The 16756-nt window shown below is 58.6% G+C and overlaps 1 protein-coding gene and 1 long non-coding RNA gene across 3 annotated transcripts in view; one reads left to right on the top strand and one right to left on the bottom strand.

The window, feature by feature from the left end:
- The first annotated feature begins 5156 nt into the window (after nucleotides 1-5156).
- Nucleotides 5157-10226, top strand: LOC102983905 (uncharacterized). 2 transcript variants are annotated; one of them, XR_008616997.1, is made up of 3 exons: nucleotides 5157-5343; nucleotides 5443-5651; nucleotides 9779-10226. It is a non-coding gene; the product is annotated as an uncharacterized lncRNA (long non-coding RNA). The 2 variants fall into 2 exon arrangements; XR_003679234.1 differs by lacking the exon at nucleotides 9779-10226 and adding an exon at nucleotides 8241-9758.
- Nucleotides 10227-13183: 2957 nt separating this feature from the next.
- The window catches only part of IGFN1 (immunoglobulin like and fibronectin type III domain containing 1), a 36530-nt gene continuing 32957 nt past the window's right edge, over nucleotides 13184-16756 (bottom strand). The window contains exons 15-16 of the mRNA XM_055083850.1: nucleotides 14592-14918; nucleotides 13184-13708 (exon numbers count right to left, since the gene is read on the bottom strand). Coding sequence (XP_054939825.1) covers nucleotides 13458-13708; nucleotides 14592-14918 — 578 coding nt within the window. The 3' untranslated portion in view covers nucleotides 13184-13457. The remainder of the gene's footprint in view (nucleotides 13709-14591; nucleotides 14919-16756) is intronic.

Below are 16756 nucleotides of genomic sequence, written 5' to 3' on the forward strand. Positions count from 1 at the left end.
GTGAAGAACAAACGTATGGACACCAAGGGGGAAAAGCAGGGGGTGGGGTGGTGGTGGTGTGATGAATTGGGAGATTTGGATTGACATGTATACGCTAATATGTATAAAATAATAACTAATAAGAACCTGCTGTATAATAAATAAATAAATAAAATTTAAAAAAAAATAAGTGAGTGTAGCTGAAATCAGTCCCGGAGCAGAGGGGGCTCTGTGGTGGGCGTGGACCCCTTCTTGGGCTCAGCCTGCCTCTGATGACAGGATGAGCGGACACAGGAGAGGCTTCTTGGGGAAGACGGGTTGAGTTGGACCTTGAAGACAGGCAGGCTTGGAAAGCATCTGTTTTGCCAGGCGTTCAACCTGGCAAAATGGATTTAACCCTCCTAGGTTAAGACAGATTTAACCTTCCCAGGTCGGTGGGGTGGGTGGTGTCACGCCATTTTATGGGTGAGGAAACTGAGGCCAGAGAGAGATAGCAAGGGCAGAGCACGGCACAGCTCAAACCACGGGATCTGGTGCATCCAGGAAGCCGCCCGCAGTGCTCCGACCGGGCGTCCAGCGCAGGAGTTGAGCAGGGCCCTAGGGCGTGTGTTCCAGGCTGAGGCAGGAAGTTCCCTCACAAAGGCTCTGAGGACGGACCTGTGAGCACAGCAGGCATGCCCTGGGCCTGGAGCGAGCGAGTGAGGCTGCACAGGGAGGGGTGATGGTCTGGGCCGCCCCACGCCACGCAGACCCAGGCTCCCGCAGCAGAGGGCAGTGGTGGGTTAGGCCCTGTGGAGACGCCCAGGCCCTGAGAGGAGGGGCCAGGAAGGCTGAAGCCACAGAGCAGCACGGTCCCAGTGGAGACCACGGCCACCTGCCCCTGCAGGGCGGGGACCCGCAGCTCTCAGCCGGGCCACGCTCACAGAGGTCGTCCACAGAGGTCGTCAAGGGCTCCTCTGCCCCCACGAAGTCATTAATTACACAGTGAGCGGCAGTTACACGGTCTCCGGCTTCCTCATCCTCCTCAGAGCCCGGGGCCTTGGGACCCGCAGCCCCAGGGCTCTGTTTTGGACCAGGCGCCTGGCTGTACCTGGGCTTCACCAGCCCAGTGGAAAGTGGTCACCTCCTGGATAGCAGAATGGCCCCCGCGCAAGAGTCTGGCCCCGAGTCCAGCCCTGAGACGTGCCGCTGGGCGGCCTTGGTGAAGCCGGCCCGCCTTCCCGCCGTCAAGGGCCAGACCCGCAGAGGGACCCGGGACACCTTCCGAGAACATCAGCCCCGCCTACACCCTCACGTGGGCCTCAGAAGCTCCGCCCTCCCCTCCTCCTGGATGGAATTCCCAGTCCGCACTGCGCGCTCCAGGACTCAGACAGCAGCCCACGGGACAGGCTGGGGGTTAAGAGTACAGGCTTTGAAGTGCCGTACATTTTATTTGAGTCATATGGCTCTGCCACTCAGCAGCCTTGCGACCCAGGCTGAGCTCACTAACCTCTCGGAGCCCCGGGCTCCTCGGACATAAGACGGAGATAACATTACCCACCTGTATGTCTGTCACGAGGATTAAATGGTGCAAACAGGGCACCTGCACACAGCCGAGGCCCTTCCTGCTGGTCCCGACCTCCGGGTCATGTCCGCTGGCTTCCTGATTGGGGCTCAGCTGGTGCCTTGGGCAGGCAGGTGCCTTCCCTGGGCCATCTCTTCAGCAGTGGCGACAGCCTAGTACAACGGCCGACCCCACCACAGGCCCCGGAAGAAGGCAGGGCTGCGGGCTGGACGGGGCCTGGGCCTCCAGAGGGCGCCGGGCACCCAGAGACGCCTTGTGATCACGGCTCTCCAACAAGTGTAGTGAGATCCACACGCGCGATTCAAACCTTCCAGCAATTGCATTGAAAGAAGTAAATAGAGGGGCTTCCCCGGTGGCGCAGTCGTTAAGAATCCGCCTGCCAATGAGGAGAACACGGGTTCGAGCCCTGGTCTGGGAAGATCCTACATGCCGTGGAGCAACCAAGCCCGTGCGCCACAACTACTGAGCCCGTGTGCCACAAGTACTGAAGTCTGCCGCCTAGAGCCCGTGCTCCACAAAAAGAGAAGCCACCGCAGTGAGAAGCCCGCGCACCGCAGCGAAGAGTAGCCCCCGCTCTCTGCAACCAGAGAAAGCCCACATGCAGCAATGAAGGCCCAGTGCAGCCAAAAATAAATAAATTAATTTTTAAAAAAGAAGTAAAAAGAAACAGATGAAATTAAATTTAATAACATATTTTATTTAACACAATATATCCAAAATATTGTCATTTCAACATGTAACCAGCATAAAAATTATTGTGATATTTTGACATTCCTTTTCTCCTACGCCATGTTTGACACACGTGCTCTACAGGCAGGTGTGGTATTAACAGATTTTCAAGATACAGACACTGAGAGTATTTGGTGAGAAGAGTGGGGTGTGGGCCCAGGACACAGTAAAATGTGCCTCCCCTCCCTCCTCCTCTCCTCCCTCCTTCCCTCCCTCCACCTCCTCCCCCTCCTCCCTCCTCCCCTGCCCTCCTTCCCCTCCTCCCCTCCCTCCTCCCCTCCCTCCTCCACTCCCTCCTCCACTCCCTCCTCCCCTCCTCCCTCCTCCCCTCCCTCCTCCCCTCCCTCCTCCCTCCTCCCCTCCCTCCTCCTCCCTCCTCCCCTCCCTCCTCCCCCATCCGCCCTCGCCAGGCTCTGTGCAGGCACTCCTCTCCCCACCCCCAGCTCCCCGCTCCAAGGGCAGCTCTAAGCTGAAAGGTGAGGCGTCCAGCCCCAGCTGGCTCCCCTTCCTGCCAGCTCTGCTCCCAGCAGGTCCCCTACCTGGGGCAAGGGAGGGACAGAAAGGGACAGAGAAAAGGCCCCCTGGACCTCAGGCCCCGGGGAGCTCTGGGGACACAGGCGGCCCCAAATCTTCCCTCCACCACTTCACTCCACACGCATTAATGACGGGCCCAGGAAGTGTGAGAGTCCCAGGCTGGCCCCTGCCCTCCCAGCTCCCACCCCAAAGGGAAGCAGCCTTCCCCGGGGAGGCCTGAGAGCCCCTCACCTCTGCCTCGTGCTGCCCGGTGGGCGGCCGGGCTCAGGAGCCCAGCCCTGCGCTTCCCGCCTGCCCTCACGATGTCCGTGGCCACCCTCAGGCCAGCCTGGCACAGGAGGTCCCACAGAGGCTAATCGCCCACCCCTGCTGTCCTGAGGATGGGAGGGCACAGTCGTGCCTCGTGGTGACAGGACATGCTCCCCCCTCATGCCTGGAACGTCTGCAGGTGGCTGTCAGGTGACCGGAACCTCCCAGCTCAGGAGAGGCGCCCATTGAGGGGCACCCTCCCACCCTGCCCGCTCCTTACTTTGACCCGGCCCCCCGGAGGGCAGCTGTGCGTCCTGGCAGAGCCCCTCCTCACCTGTAAAATGGGCAGGCACACCCCTCGTGAGACGGTCCTGAGAAATACGTGAGGTTGCGGGATCAGGACCCAGGACACACAGAAGTGCTAATTCGGTGGCCAGTCACTTCCTCCCGTCTCTCCGGCTAGAAGATGGCCCTGCGCCCCACACAGTAAGGGGGTGTCTCAGGATGACTTGACCCATGCTCCTCTCTCTGGAGCAGGACCTCAAAGTGTGGGTCACGGGACCCAAGGATCTCCCTGGGGCCCCTGGAGCTGGGGAAGGAGGAGGGCTGTTCCTGGAGGGTGGGGTCTGGCCCTCCATGCCCACTCTGTCTGAGTGGCTCCACTTTTCTCTGCTTTAGGTATTAGGGCTTCAAATGCTGTTATTTGAAAAGAAATTTTTGGTGCCTCAAGACGTTGAAGTCTTTTCTTTATAACCTCTCATTTGTTAGACTGGAAAACACAGGCCCCATCACACAGAACGAGATACAGGGCCCGGCGCTGTGGCCAATGCTCTTGTGGCTACAGGTGGGCCAGGTCAAGGCCTGGGGCCGGCGGCTACTAACACCGGGGGCCGAGCCCAACTGCCCCTCCCCAGGCAGGGGGTAGGGGTACTGGCCTCCCGGGCAGCGTTCAAACTCAGGGCTCAGCTGTCAACACCCGAGGGGCAGAGCATCAGTTGCCAGCTCCCACCTCCCTGGGTCCCGGCGGCCCCGGGTGGGCCCCACGCCAGGACAAGGGGAGAGCTCAGAGCCCCAGCAAGCGGACTCAGCCTGGACCCTGTGAGCTCAGTGACGTCACCAAGCCCAGGGGGGTCCGGACATAACCAGGGCACCCAGGGGCCCTTCCACTAGGGAAAGAGGGAGAGGCCCTGCGTCCAGGAAGTCAAGTCAGTCGAGAGAAGGCTTGGAACACACAAACTGGCACCTGGAGCCAGGTGCCGAGGGCCACGGGCCCTGCCCGCAGGTTACTACCCAGGGAGCTGGGATGCGCTGTATCTTGATTTGTGGACATTTATCAAAGCTCTTCACGACTGAGGTCTGTGCATTTGACTGTACGTAAAACACACGTCGATGGCTCAGAGTCCTCAAGGAGGACAGACTCGGATGGAGGGAAAGGATGGACTGGGGCCCGCAGACAGCTCTGTGCCTTCTTACAAAGGCAGCCCAGGGAGACAGGACAGCACGGGGAGGTGGGTGCGGCCCCTTGTCGGAGCAGGGGCCTGGCAGCCACGATTCTCTGCCCAGAAGCCAGGGCCAGACATGCCCATCTGCGTGCACACGACTACCAGAACCTGTCCCGCCCAGGCCACGCTCCAGCTTGGAGGCCTCCCCAGGACCTGCACGCCGGTCGGTCCAGTGAGCACACTCTTGGCCCCTTTTGGTCCTCAGCCCCAGCTGCGGGGAGGGCCTGGCTGCAGGGCGGGCAGAATCGTCCCGCGTTACAGGAGGGTTTGTCCGCCTGCAGATTCATCTCCCTGCAGCACACTGCCTGGCCTCCCTCCTCCGGCGCCCGGGCCCACCACCCGCCGGGCCCTCACGGAGAAGGGCTGGGGAGCACCCAGACGACGTGCTGTGAGCGGCCCGGCGGCGCGGGGAGGCTGGCTGGGAGCCACGTCTCCTTGCTTGGGAAGCTGGGAGCAAGCACGGACAGCTCCCCTGACGCAGGCGGGGGCCGAGCGGTGCCCCCGCCAGGCTCTCGCTGGGGCCACCACGCCAGCCCCACCCCATGAGCCTCCTCAGGCCTGGGGGCGGGGCAAGGCCGTGCGCGTGCGCAGTGCACTCTTCCTGGGAGTCCGGAGCCCGCACCCTGGGCCTGGCCTCCAGGTGAGGCCGGGCAGCCTTGCCTGGCTCTGGAAGAGGAGGCGTCCGGGCGGCAGCTCCCTGGGCGAGGCCAGGCCTGGGGGACGGGTGGGTCCACTAGCTGCAGCCCCCAGCAAACGACAAAGCCACACCTCTCTTACCTGGAACAGGTGAGAGTTCCTCAGCCCACCTCCCTGGGCCAAACCCACTTCCCGCCCTCCCTGGCCTCTCCGTAATATGGCCTGACTGGCCCTGCCCTCTGGTAACAGGAACGAGCCGGCTTCTCCCACTGCAGGGGGCAGGCCAGCACTGTCCCACCAGCGAAGGAACAGAGGGGCCCGGGCAGGGCCCCGCCCCAGGGGCTGCCGGGGAGCTTGACGGTGCCTGTGATGCGGCGAGGACGTGCCAACATGGACCAACTCCCTAATCGTTAACAAAACAAAACAAACCCAACTGCTCAGGAAGGAGTTTGCAAACGGTAAGCTCAGCAGAACGGCGCCTCCCTCCCCAGCAAGCTCAGGAGCCGGGGGAGGAACTTGCCTGCCCTCTGGGCCCGCTGCCCCCCACACCCGCCGCAGCCCTGCCCACCCCAGTTCTGCCAACTCCTGCTCTGCCCGGTGCAAGCGCACACGTTTATCCCAGCTCGGGGATGAGGGCTGGGCTGTCCTGGCTGTGGGACGGCTGCAGAGCTGGGGCAGGACAGTGGGTGACGGTGGCACTCAGCTCCCGAGTCCACTGCCCTGTGGACGGGAGAACTACTCCTGGCCGCCGTCTGAGCAGGGACACGGCCCCAGGGGGTGGGGCAGGGTGGGCTCCCGTCCAACAGACACTCACACATCCCCTCCACGGCCGGCCCTGAGCTGGGAGGTTGTCCACGGGCCCGCAGGCCTGGAGGAGGGGGTGAGGGGTGGAAGGACAGGGCTGGGGGTCCGCACAGAAAGGAGAGGCCCACAGAGGATGGCCAGAGGTGGGGTGCAGGCTGGCAGGGCTCCACACTGGCTGTACGTCTGGGGCTGTGCGGGGCAGGGGAGGACACCCCCCAGGGGAGGCTGGAGTTGGCAGGCTGAAGCCCAAGGTGGACGAGAAGCTCGGTCTGTTGGAAGGGAGCCTCCCCACGGCTGCCGGCCAGCGGCGTGCAGAGAAGCAGCGCCTGTCCCTGCCAGGGCCACCCTCCCAGGGCCTGCGCCCGCCCGCTGGCCACATCGCAGGCACCTCGCCCAGGACACCGTGTGGCGGGAGGGAGCACAGCAGAGCTGCCAGCAGCGGAGGCCGTGCCCTGTCTCCCCACCTCCTGCCCGCCCGCCTCCCCGGCCCAGGTGGGCTTGGCTGGACGGAAAGGGCTCCCCCAGCCCAGGGAGGGTGTCTCGTCTGAGCCTCCGGCTGGGCCTGGCCCTGGCTTCCCCCGCCGCCACCCTGCCCACTCGCCCTGGGCCGTGGCCACGCCTTGTTCTTGATGGGCCAGTCTGCAGTCCTGTCCGGGCCATCTGAGCCAGGCCCTGGGGGGCTCCACTCTGGCCCCGCCCCTGGCACCACTCGCTGACCCTCAGGGAGACCCCAGGCTCTGGGCCGAGGAGGAAAGAGGGGGTCTGCGTGTGGGCCTGTCCTCCCGTGTCCTGGAGGGAGCGTGCCGAGGACGCGAAAGCAGGCCCAGACGAAGGTGGCGTTGGGCTGGGTCTCGCTGGCCCTGCCCACTGTTCCCAGCCACAGGCCATGCGGGCCACCGAGACCCCCAAGCACCTGCCTCCCGGCCTCCCCTCTGAAGCCTCTCTAAGTGATACCCAGGACCCGAGCCCTGATGCCAGAAGACCCCAGGCTGAGAACCATGGGGGCGGGGGAGGGGAGGTGGCGGTGGGGAGGGGAGGTGGCGGGGGGAGGAGACTCCCCCTCCGCTAGGCCAGGGACAGGGCTCCTGGTCCAGCACGGAGTTCTCCCAGAAGGGCCCGGGGGAGACCCGAGGGGGAGGGAGAACCTGCTGGTGGTGGCTGACGCCGCCCTCCATCCCCCTCCCCTGCCCCCACGAAGCCCCCTTTCCTGAAGGACGAGTTCTCACAGCCACGGGTCCGGCCCGGCTGCAAAGCCTGGGGCACCACCTGGTGGTCAGGTCTGGCAGGCCGCTGGGCCCCAAGACTCAGGAGGGGGCCAGGGCTTCCCCAGTGCCCCACCCACCCCACCCATGCACTCTGGCTTGGGTGGGGCTCCTGCTGGGTGGGGCTCCTGGCCCCCACACTGCTGGACTCCACTGCCTGCCTCTCCCGCCTGCTCCAGCCACTCCTCGCTGGTTTTGGCAAGCTGGCCTCCCTGGCCTCCCTCTGGGTGCGAGTACAGACGGGGGGTCGGGGGAGGGTCTGTGATCACCTCCATGGCACCAACGAAGGACTGGGCTGAGGGATACTGAGTACCTTTCTCAAGGCCACGCAACTGGTAAACGATGGTGCTGGGACGGGACGGCACCTGCGGGACACCCAGAGCTTCTCGGGGTGTGGAGCCCCAGGAGTCTGCAGCCTCAGTCCCAGGACAGGCCCTCCCTGGGGGGAAGAGTGGAAAGAACACTAAACTGGGAGTCAGAATTTAAGCCCAGCTCTGCCCTAACTCGCTGTGAGGCTCTGGGCAACGTGCTTTCCCTCTCTGGGCCTTGTCTGACCCCAGAGGACGTCACACCAGACAATCTCCATGGGCTGGAGGCCGGGCCTCAGGTTCCCGGCTCCCACAGACGGGGGCTGGGCCTCAGGCTGCAGGTGAGTGACAGTGGCACCCTCCCTCCCTGCCTCCACAGGGGAGTAGGTGAGCCAGACCTCTGTCCTCCTCTGTCCCGTGAGCCCCCCTCCTTCCGGGGCCTGCTGCCCTCAGCTGCCACCAGCAGGAGTGAAGGGCGCCCATGGGAGCTGGTAATAACCTGACCTTGGATTAGCAGCGTTCAAAGTGCATTCACGCTCATGACCCCGGAGGTAGGCGGGACCGCAGTACTGGCCATTTGAGGGAAGTCCAAGACCCAGGATGGTTAGGCGAGGTGCCTGAGGTCCCCAGCGGGCAGGGGAGCCTTCAACTCGGTGCAGTTTCTTCTCACCAGGTACCTGCCACCTGCTGAGCCCTGGGGCCACCGCTCGGAGCTGCCACACTTTCGTCCCCCACCCCAGCTCCCTGGCTCCTGTCACTGCAGCTGCGGGGCCTGGGAGAGCCGCCCCTGTGGCCAGGGCCTCTCTGCCTCTGAGGTTCGCTGGACCATGACGCCCAGTCTTCGCTCCAGCTGGCCTTCTGGGCCTCCCACACTCCTCTCCCCGGGGGCTGGAGCATCTCCCAGAGGCTGGTGGCCAGGCACCCGACAGGACCCTCTAGGTGGGAGCCTGATGCCTGGGCCCGGTCCAGCCATGGCAGAGCAGCCTCAGGGGCCCCTCTCCAGGCCGCCTGACCTCTCCCGCAGCACCACCCGCTGGCCCTATGGCCCCTGCCTGGCCCAGAGCGGCTGTGCCAGCCTCTCTGCAGAGACCACGGCCAGTACCTGCTTGGTCAGCCCCGTGGCTTCTCTGGCCTGTGCCACCTGCCACCCCAAGCTGGGTCAGTTCCTGCTCCAGGATGCCCAGGCCACGGCCCTCTAACCCAACAAGTAAGAGGGTCACTTTCCTATTTGAGAAAGTCCCCACCGCTGCTTCCTGCCTGGCTATATATCATTGCAACAGCCATCCATCACATTATTATCAGTGGTAATATTACTGCTAAGCCCCCAGAGTAATTGTGACATGCACTGAAATTTGGGAACTAATGCTCAGTGGTGTCCCTACCCTCACCCAGGACCGGTGACATATTTGCGGGTCCCGTGCAAAATGAAAACGGGAAGCCCCTTGTTTGAAAATTAAGAATTTCAGGATGGCAAGAGCAGAGCCTTAAGCCAAGTTGAGAGCCCTTCCAAGCGGGGGCTCTGGCAGCCACAGCTCACGCTGCCCCCCACTCATTCTGAGCCCCTACGGGTCCCATCTTCCAGCCGCCTCCTCCCCCCACCGCCATTCTCAGCAGGGGGTTCCGAGGACTCGCGAAAGGTGGGGTGTCTCCAGTCACATGACGACACCCTTGGTTGTTGCCATTGGTTGGCTGCGGCCGTGTTTTCACAGCCAACGAGGGGAAAGAGAGGGAGGCGTGGGCGTGGCCCGGCGCGGAGGGGCGCTGGAGGGCAGGGTGGAGACCAGCGCCCCTGGGCTGCTAGGACCGGTGCCCGCCCCACGTGCCTACCGGGGAATAAATTTACCGTTGTTTGTCCTCTATTTCATTTCCTCTCTCACCACAGTAGACGGTCCCCAACGATCCTATCTTATCTTTTATGACTCAGTGCAGATGTGAGAAGGCCTTTCCTGTGCTTTGGACATTATGTACAAGTAAAAGGCAATATAATGTAGCTTAAGAGGTAGACACGGGAGACGTCTCACCCACCCACCTTAAAATTGGGAACAGAAAACATACAACTCAGTTGAATAAATCTGCAATGTTTGTGACCTAAATTAATGCATTCAACAGCACTCTTTCAAGTACAATGTTTTACGTATAAAGATCAGTAAAGGTGAGTCGGGGAGGGCTTCCCTGGTGGCGCAGTGGTTGAGAATCTGTCTGCTAATGCAGGGGTCACAGGTTCGAGCTCTGGTCTGGGAAGATCCCACATGCCGCGGAGCAGCTAGGCCCGTGAGCCACACTACTGAACCTGCGCGTCTGGAGCCCGTGCTCCGCAACAAGAGAGGCCGCGATAGTGAGAGGCCCGCGCATCGCAATGAAGAGTGGCCCCCGCTCGCCGCAACTAGAGAAAGCCCTCGCACAGACACGAGGACCCACCCAACACAGCCAAAAATAAATAAAATATTTTTTTTTTGAAAAAAGGTGAGTCGGAGGAGGGGAGGGGAGAAATGAGAGGGGGGTGTGTGTGTCAGAGAGAGAAGAATTCTATTCAAATGCTTTGTGCAAGAGTGTATTACTTTTACTTATTTTGTTAAATGTACACCCCCACTCACCGCAACTAGAGAAAGCCGGCGCACAGCAACAAAGACCCAACGCAGCCAAAGATAAAAAAATAAAACAAATTTATTAAAAAAAACAGCCTATGGTTTAAAAACATTTTTTTCTTTCAATAAGGTTTTATAATTTCTCCATTATACATCTTTTATTAGCTCTATTCCTAGGTATTTTACTTGTTGCTATTCGAAATGATATCTTTTTAAAGTTACATTTTCTAATTGAGTGGAGCTGTTTACGGAAATACAAACGTATTTGGTTATTTTATCCAGAACGCTCGTTGAATTCTTTTATTAATTTGTATATTTTGTAGATTATTCTGCATTTTGTATCTAGACAATCATATCATCTGCAAGTAATGCTAGCTTTGTTTCTTTCTTTCCAATTCCTACGTATTTACTTGTTTTTCTTGCACCGGCGAGGAGCCCCAGTACATTGTTAGCTATAAATGATGACTAGGCATTTTGTCTTGCTTCTGATTTTAAAGAGAATGATTTCAACATTTCAACATCAATTACGATGTTTGCTGCAGGTCTTTGTAAATGACACTTATGGATGCTATGGTTATGGAGTTTACTTCTTTTCCTAGTTTGTAAGAGTTTTGTTGTTGTTGTTTTTTTAATCACTAACATAACAAATGTATTAACACGTGCAAGGATTGTTCTAAATGCTTTACACACATAAATTATTTTAATCCTCACAACACACCTATGAGGAAAGCAATATTATTATTATTATCTTCATCTCTATAAATAAGGAAACTGAAACCCAGCGAGATTAAAGAAGCTCCTGAAGGGTTACAGAGCTCCTTAAGTATTCAAGACCAGGCAGCCTGGCTCCAGAGTCTGTTTGTAATACTCCCAAACTTCTCGTTGGGTGCTGAATTTTATTAAATCCTTCATGTACATCTGTTGAAATGATTGTGTGGTTTTCTCCTTTATTTTCTCTATGTGGTGAATTACATGGATCATTTTCCTAATATGAACCCAGTATTGCAGCTCTGGCACAAGCCTACCTTGGTTGTGATGTATGAACATTCCCTTCCTGCTGGGTTCAGCTCTCCAACATTTGTTAACGATTCTGCATCTACATTAATAAGTTAGACTGGTCTATAATTTTCCACCTTTGTACTGTCCCTGTGGTTCTGTTATCAGGTTAGACTAATCTTACTTAATAAGGTGGAGAGTCCCCCTTCTTTTTCGGGTCTCTGGGGAAGTTGGTTAAGATTATAAATGTTCCTGAAACATTTGGAAGAACTTTTCACCTACCAGACATTGGGCTGTTTTCTTGGTGGGAAAACGCGTAGCAACCAACTGAATGTCTTCAATGATATAGGACTATTCAGGTTTTCTGTCTCTTCTTGAGTCTGTTTTGGTAAATGATTTTTTCTTCCTAGGAATTCACACATTCCGTTGAAATTTTCAAATGTCTTAACATCAAGTGTTTAATAGCACCTTTTGTCTCTGCCGAATCTGTAATGTGTCCTGTTTTTCATTCTTAATGTTTGTTTTTGCCATTTCTTTTTTTCCCTTGATTAATCATAGCAGAAGTTTTTCAGTATTATTAGCCGTTTCAAAAAGACAACCTTCGGGGGCTTCCCTCGGGGGCTTCCCTGGTGGCGCAGTGGTTGAGAGTCCGTCTGCCGATGCCGGGGACGCGGGTTCGCGCCCCGGTCCGGGAGGATCCCACGTGCCGCGGAGCGGCTGGGCCTGTGAGCCGTGGCCGCTGAGCCTGCGCGTCCGGAGCCTGTGCTCCGCCACGGGAGAGGCCACGGCAGTGAGGGGCCCGCGTACCGCAAAAATATAAAAATAAATAAATAAAATAAAATCTAGTCTGGTGATTTTTTAACTGGAGAATCTAACTTGCATTTATTGTGATTACTGATATATTTTCTATTTATTTGTATTTGTGGCAGGAGTTCTGTTTCTCTTCCCTCCTCCTCCTCCCCTCCCCCTCCTCTCCCGTCCCCCCTCCTTGCCCCCCCTCCTCCCCCTCCTCTTTTCTCCTCCTCCTTACTTGCCCTCTTTTTGATTGACTGCAGTTATTTTTCTCATTCCATATTTTGTTTGGAAGTTATACACTCAGAATCTATTAGTTTAGGCTTAACTCTAGTTATTGTTAACAGGTGCAGAAGTTTAAGAATAATAATATTCTAGCATATTTTACCTCTGATCACTCTTCTCCTAAATTACACCTAATTTTTGTCCAATATTTTAGTCTGTCCTAGTAGATATTATTACTATTATTTGCAGCCAGCATTTTTTTGTTTACCCAAATATTTTCAAAAATCTTTGCTGATCATTTTTTCTTGCATCTCAGAACTTATCTCTAGAAATCATTTTTCTTCTGTCTGAAGTATAAAATGGAAATTATTCAGAGTTTATTGGTGGTAAACTCCGTTTCTGTTTTTCGGAAAAAGTCCCTATTTTGCCCTCATAACAATACATGCAGTGACATGAAACTACTGCATCATCAAGAGATTTATACATGTTAAAGCTTTTGATACATATTACTTCCCGGGAGCCTAGGAGGCTCAGGGGCCAGGCCTGGAAGGTGAAGGAGGACCAGAGCTTCTGGTGGAGGTGGTGGGTCGCACAGCATCCCGTCCTGTCTGTGACACGGGGCCCGTCTGTGACACGGGGCCCGTCTGTGACACGGAGCAGCGGGACTGTGGAGGGGCAAGCTGGGGCCCACAGAGCCCACCCAGGAGTGCTATTTCCCAGCCCAGACTCCACCCAGGGAAGCCTCCGGCTCTCAGCAGGATCTGGCCAGACAGAGGCGTGCAGAAGACACGGGCTAGGGCTCGGGCGGGGGTGGTGGGCGGGGCTGTCTCTCCACCACGCAGACCCTCGGAACGTTCCCAGCTTTCCCACCCTTGGAACTGACTGCGCAGCCCCGGGATGCAGAAGAGCCCAGTTCTGACCCAGCTGTTCCCTCCAGCCAGAAACCCACCCCCGGCTGGAGCCTGGCACAGAGGAATCCTCCCCCCAGCGTGCAGACCCCAAGTTCACTTGCAAATGGTTCGCCAGTGTTAGCCAACGCTTTAATAAAGAGACAACATACAGAGAGCAGCTGTCCACGCACACGCACACGCACACGCACACACACACACACACACGCCCTCCAGCCCCGGCTCCCGCCCAGGTCCTCGGACCGCCGTGCTCGCTCCTCACTGTGGTCACTCAGGCCCAGCCCGTCCTGTCCCCCGGCAGGGGACTTGGCCTCCATCCTGCAGACACATCCAGTTCCCGCCGCTGCCCCAAGCAGGAGGCTCGCTGCCGTCCTGTGCAGTGACCTAGCTTGGGGCTGGGAGGCTGAACGGCCCCTTCTTCTTTGTCTTCCCTAAAGCCTCCGTGCCCTCCGGGAGGAGCCCCCTCACGCCCCTCTCCCTGGGGCTCTGGGCACTGCCAGCACCCTCCATCCTCTGGGACGGCCTCCCCAGGCCAGTGCGGAGTGACGAGTGAACCTTCGAGGATCTGCCTTCATCCCAAGGCTGTGGGGACGGGCTGGGCCACTCCAGGGTGTGTCGGGGCTCAGAGCTAGATCCTGCAAGACACAGAGGACCGGGATCCCGGCTCGCCGTCCTGAAGGTCAACATGAGACCGCAGGGGGTCAGGCCTCGGGGCTCCGCCACGGGCGTGTGGGTTCAGATCCACAGCCACCACATGCTCTACAACTTTGGGCAGAGTTCTTCCCTGGCGCCCTGGGGAACCGTAACCTCCCCCTAACGACAGGTGTGCACACGAGCTGGGCACTTTGAAACGTTCCTTTCCCGGGTGGAAAGGGCCATTGCTGCACTAAGGTCAATCCCGATTAATTAAAAATGTTTAGGAGTTACTTCTCTTTTTTTTTAGCCATTCAAAATATAAGGTGCTATTGAGGGCTAACACAAACGTTGTAGATCAACTATATTCCAACAGAAAATAAAAATTAAAAACAAAAGAAATGCACTCTAACAATAAAATAAAAAGATGCTACTTCTCTTGTTAACACACATTATTTACTTTACTGAAAAAGGGAATACCCATGAGAGAACTAGGGTGGCCTTGGGCCACTAGGTGTCCCTCTCTGGGCACATTTATGAAGGTGCAACTGAGAAGAAGCCTCTTTCTCTCTCATTCACAATGGGTTGCGAGGCCACTGTGGGAAGCTTAGGTGGGTGGCACGTAGCCCCTCAAGCCAAGAGCTGCTCACCAGTGATCTCGTCCACTACGATGGGCAAACCAAGGCCCCAGGAGAGCCGGAGGTGGAGGTTAAATGACAAGAGCTCACGGAGAGCCAGGCGGAGAACCGCGCTGTCCTGACTCCAGCCCACCCCTCTAGAAGGGCACGGGCCCCTTGAGGACTCCCCGAAGGCGGACGGGAGCTGTGTCTCTGGCTCTCATCCCTCCCCCCCGCCAGCCCGCCCCACTGTAGGGTAGCGTCTCACCCATGACGATGAGGGTGGCGCTGCTGACGGCCAGGCCCAGTGTGTCCTCGGCCACCGCCTTGTACTTGCCACCGTCCTCGGCCGAGACGCTGGGGAGGACCAGGGAGCACACGCCCAGCAGGTCGGTGCTGTACACGGTGGGGTCGCCTGCCAGGCTCTGGTCGTTCTTGAACCAGGTGACGCGGGGCCGCGGCCATCCCTGCACGGCGCAGGTCATGCAGCACTCGCAGCCCAGGGGCAGCAGGTGGGCCCGCAGGCCCACCAGGAAGCGGGGCTTCTGGCTCAGGTCGGGCTCCTGGTACCTGGGAGCCTTCTCTGTGACCCTGTCTGCGGTGGAAACTGGCAGGTGAGGAGGGTCAGAAAGAGAGAGGGCTGCGGCGAGTCCCAAGCTCCTGGAGAACTCGGGCACTGCCTGGGCCTTCCTGCCACGTCTCACCTGCAAACTGGGCCCCAAGGCTGCTCTACTCATTTTTTATTCTTTTCTTAAAATAATTTTTGGACTTTTTTTTTTTTTTTCTGTACTACAAGCTAACACACACTCAGTGTGGACAAATTGGAACATACAAGAAATCGAAAGGAGAAGGAATAAAAACCAAGCACAACCAATTACCTACCGATGACCGCAGCTAGCATTTTGGTGTGGAACCTTTCAGACATTTTTCTACTTTAGAAACTCGTGAAAGCGAGAAAACGAGCATCTGATTTTATGGCCTGCCTTTTCTGGCAACCGCTTTGAAGGTTCGCATCTATTTGACTGTAAAAGACTCTGTTTTCGGAGAAGCACTGGTCTCTGTCTACCTTGTCGCCTGCCACCGACTTGAGAGGCCACCAAGATGCGCAGCCAGCCCCGGCTCCTCGCGCTCTCCCCGTGGAAGAAGCGGGAGCCACCCCGAACGGGAGACGCGTGGGAAGGGCGGTGGCCCGGCGCGTCCGCGCCCTCGCAGCCTCCGGCCCGCCGCTCTCCGCGCGGAGCTCACCTGGCGGCTGCCGCGGGACGACCCAGGGCTGGCGCGTGTCCGAGGGCTCGCTGGCGCCCAGCTCGTTCTCGGCCACCACGCGGAAGCGGTACTCGTGGCCCGGGAGGACGCCCACCAGGGTGAAGCGGCAGGTGTGCAGGCGCTCGGCCGCGGGGCGCCAGGGCGCGCGCGCCGAGGAGCGCGTCAGCAGCGTGTAGTGCAGCGGGGCGGCCCTCCCGTCGGCCTCGTCCGGGGACGGCGCCCACTCGACGATCACCGAGCCCAGCGTGCCCTCCCGCAGCAGGATGGGCCCCGGGGCCCGTGGGCGCGCTGCGGAGACAGAGGGGTCAGGCGGGAGCGGAAGCGCTCCGCCTGGCCCTGCCCAGGGCCCTGAGTCTTTCCAGGTCCCCAAGTCCTGCCCGTGGTCCCCACTCCTTCCAGGGCCCTGGAGACACGGTCTCGCCAGGCAGGGCGCTGGAGCCAGAGAGAACTGGGCCAGCTCTGCAGTCACTGCTAGAGGGTGGGAAACGTCCAAAAGGACTCATTTGAATTCACGGTGTCTTGTAAGTAAAATGGCACAGGAACAGAATGGGGGCTTCCGTAAGAGCAAGTTGCAGAGCTCCCCACTGTTAGTTTTCCATCATTTCTGTGTTTCAGAAACCCCTCCGGGGCTGGGGCTGGGGGAGACCACCTTTACCCCGGGGAGGACCACAGACAATTCTGGCCACCGCCCTTTGGGGTGATGTGATGGTGGTGACTGTCTCCGCTCACGGACCCGAAACGAGGGACCACAGAGGTCCGGGGAGGGCTGTGCTCAACTGTCCCCAACCCCCCCGGAGAGAAGGACAGTGACACCCGCCCTCCCCGGCCCCTCCTCCTCTCTCCCTTCGGGCGCATAAGAAGGGTCAGGGTGTGGTCACGGGCACACCCAGGCGGGTGGAATCCCGCAGACCTGTGACCAGGCCCTGGGGAGCGGCCCAGCCGCCTCCCGCCCCAGCCCGGGCCTGCCTCACCTGCCACCCTGAGGCGGAAGCTATGGGTGGCCTCCTCCCCCCGCGGACTCCTCAGCACCACAGTGTAGAGGCCGCTGTCAGCGAGGCTGGCCGCGGGGACCAGGAGCTGGGTGAGGCCATCCTTGACGGAGGTCACACTTCTCTTAGGCAAGGGCAAGCCATCCTTTAGCCAGGCCACGTCCGGCACGGAGGCGGC

Source organism: Physeter macrocephalus, chromosome 4, assembly GCF_002837175.3.
Source record: "Physeter macrocephalus isolate SW-GA chromosome 4, ASM283717v5, whole genome shotgun sequence".
NCBI classification, from domain to species: Eukaryota; Metazoa; Chordata; class Mammalia; order Artiodactyla; family Physeteridae; genus Physeter; species Physeter macrocephalus.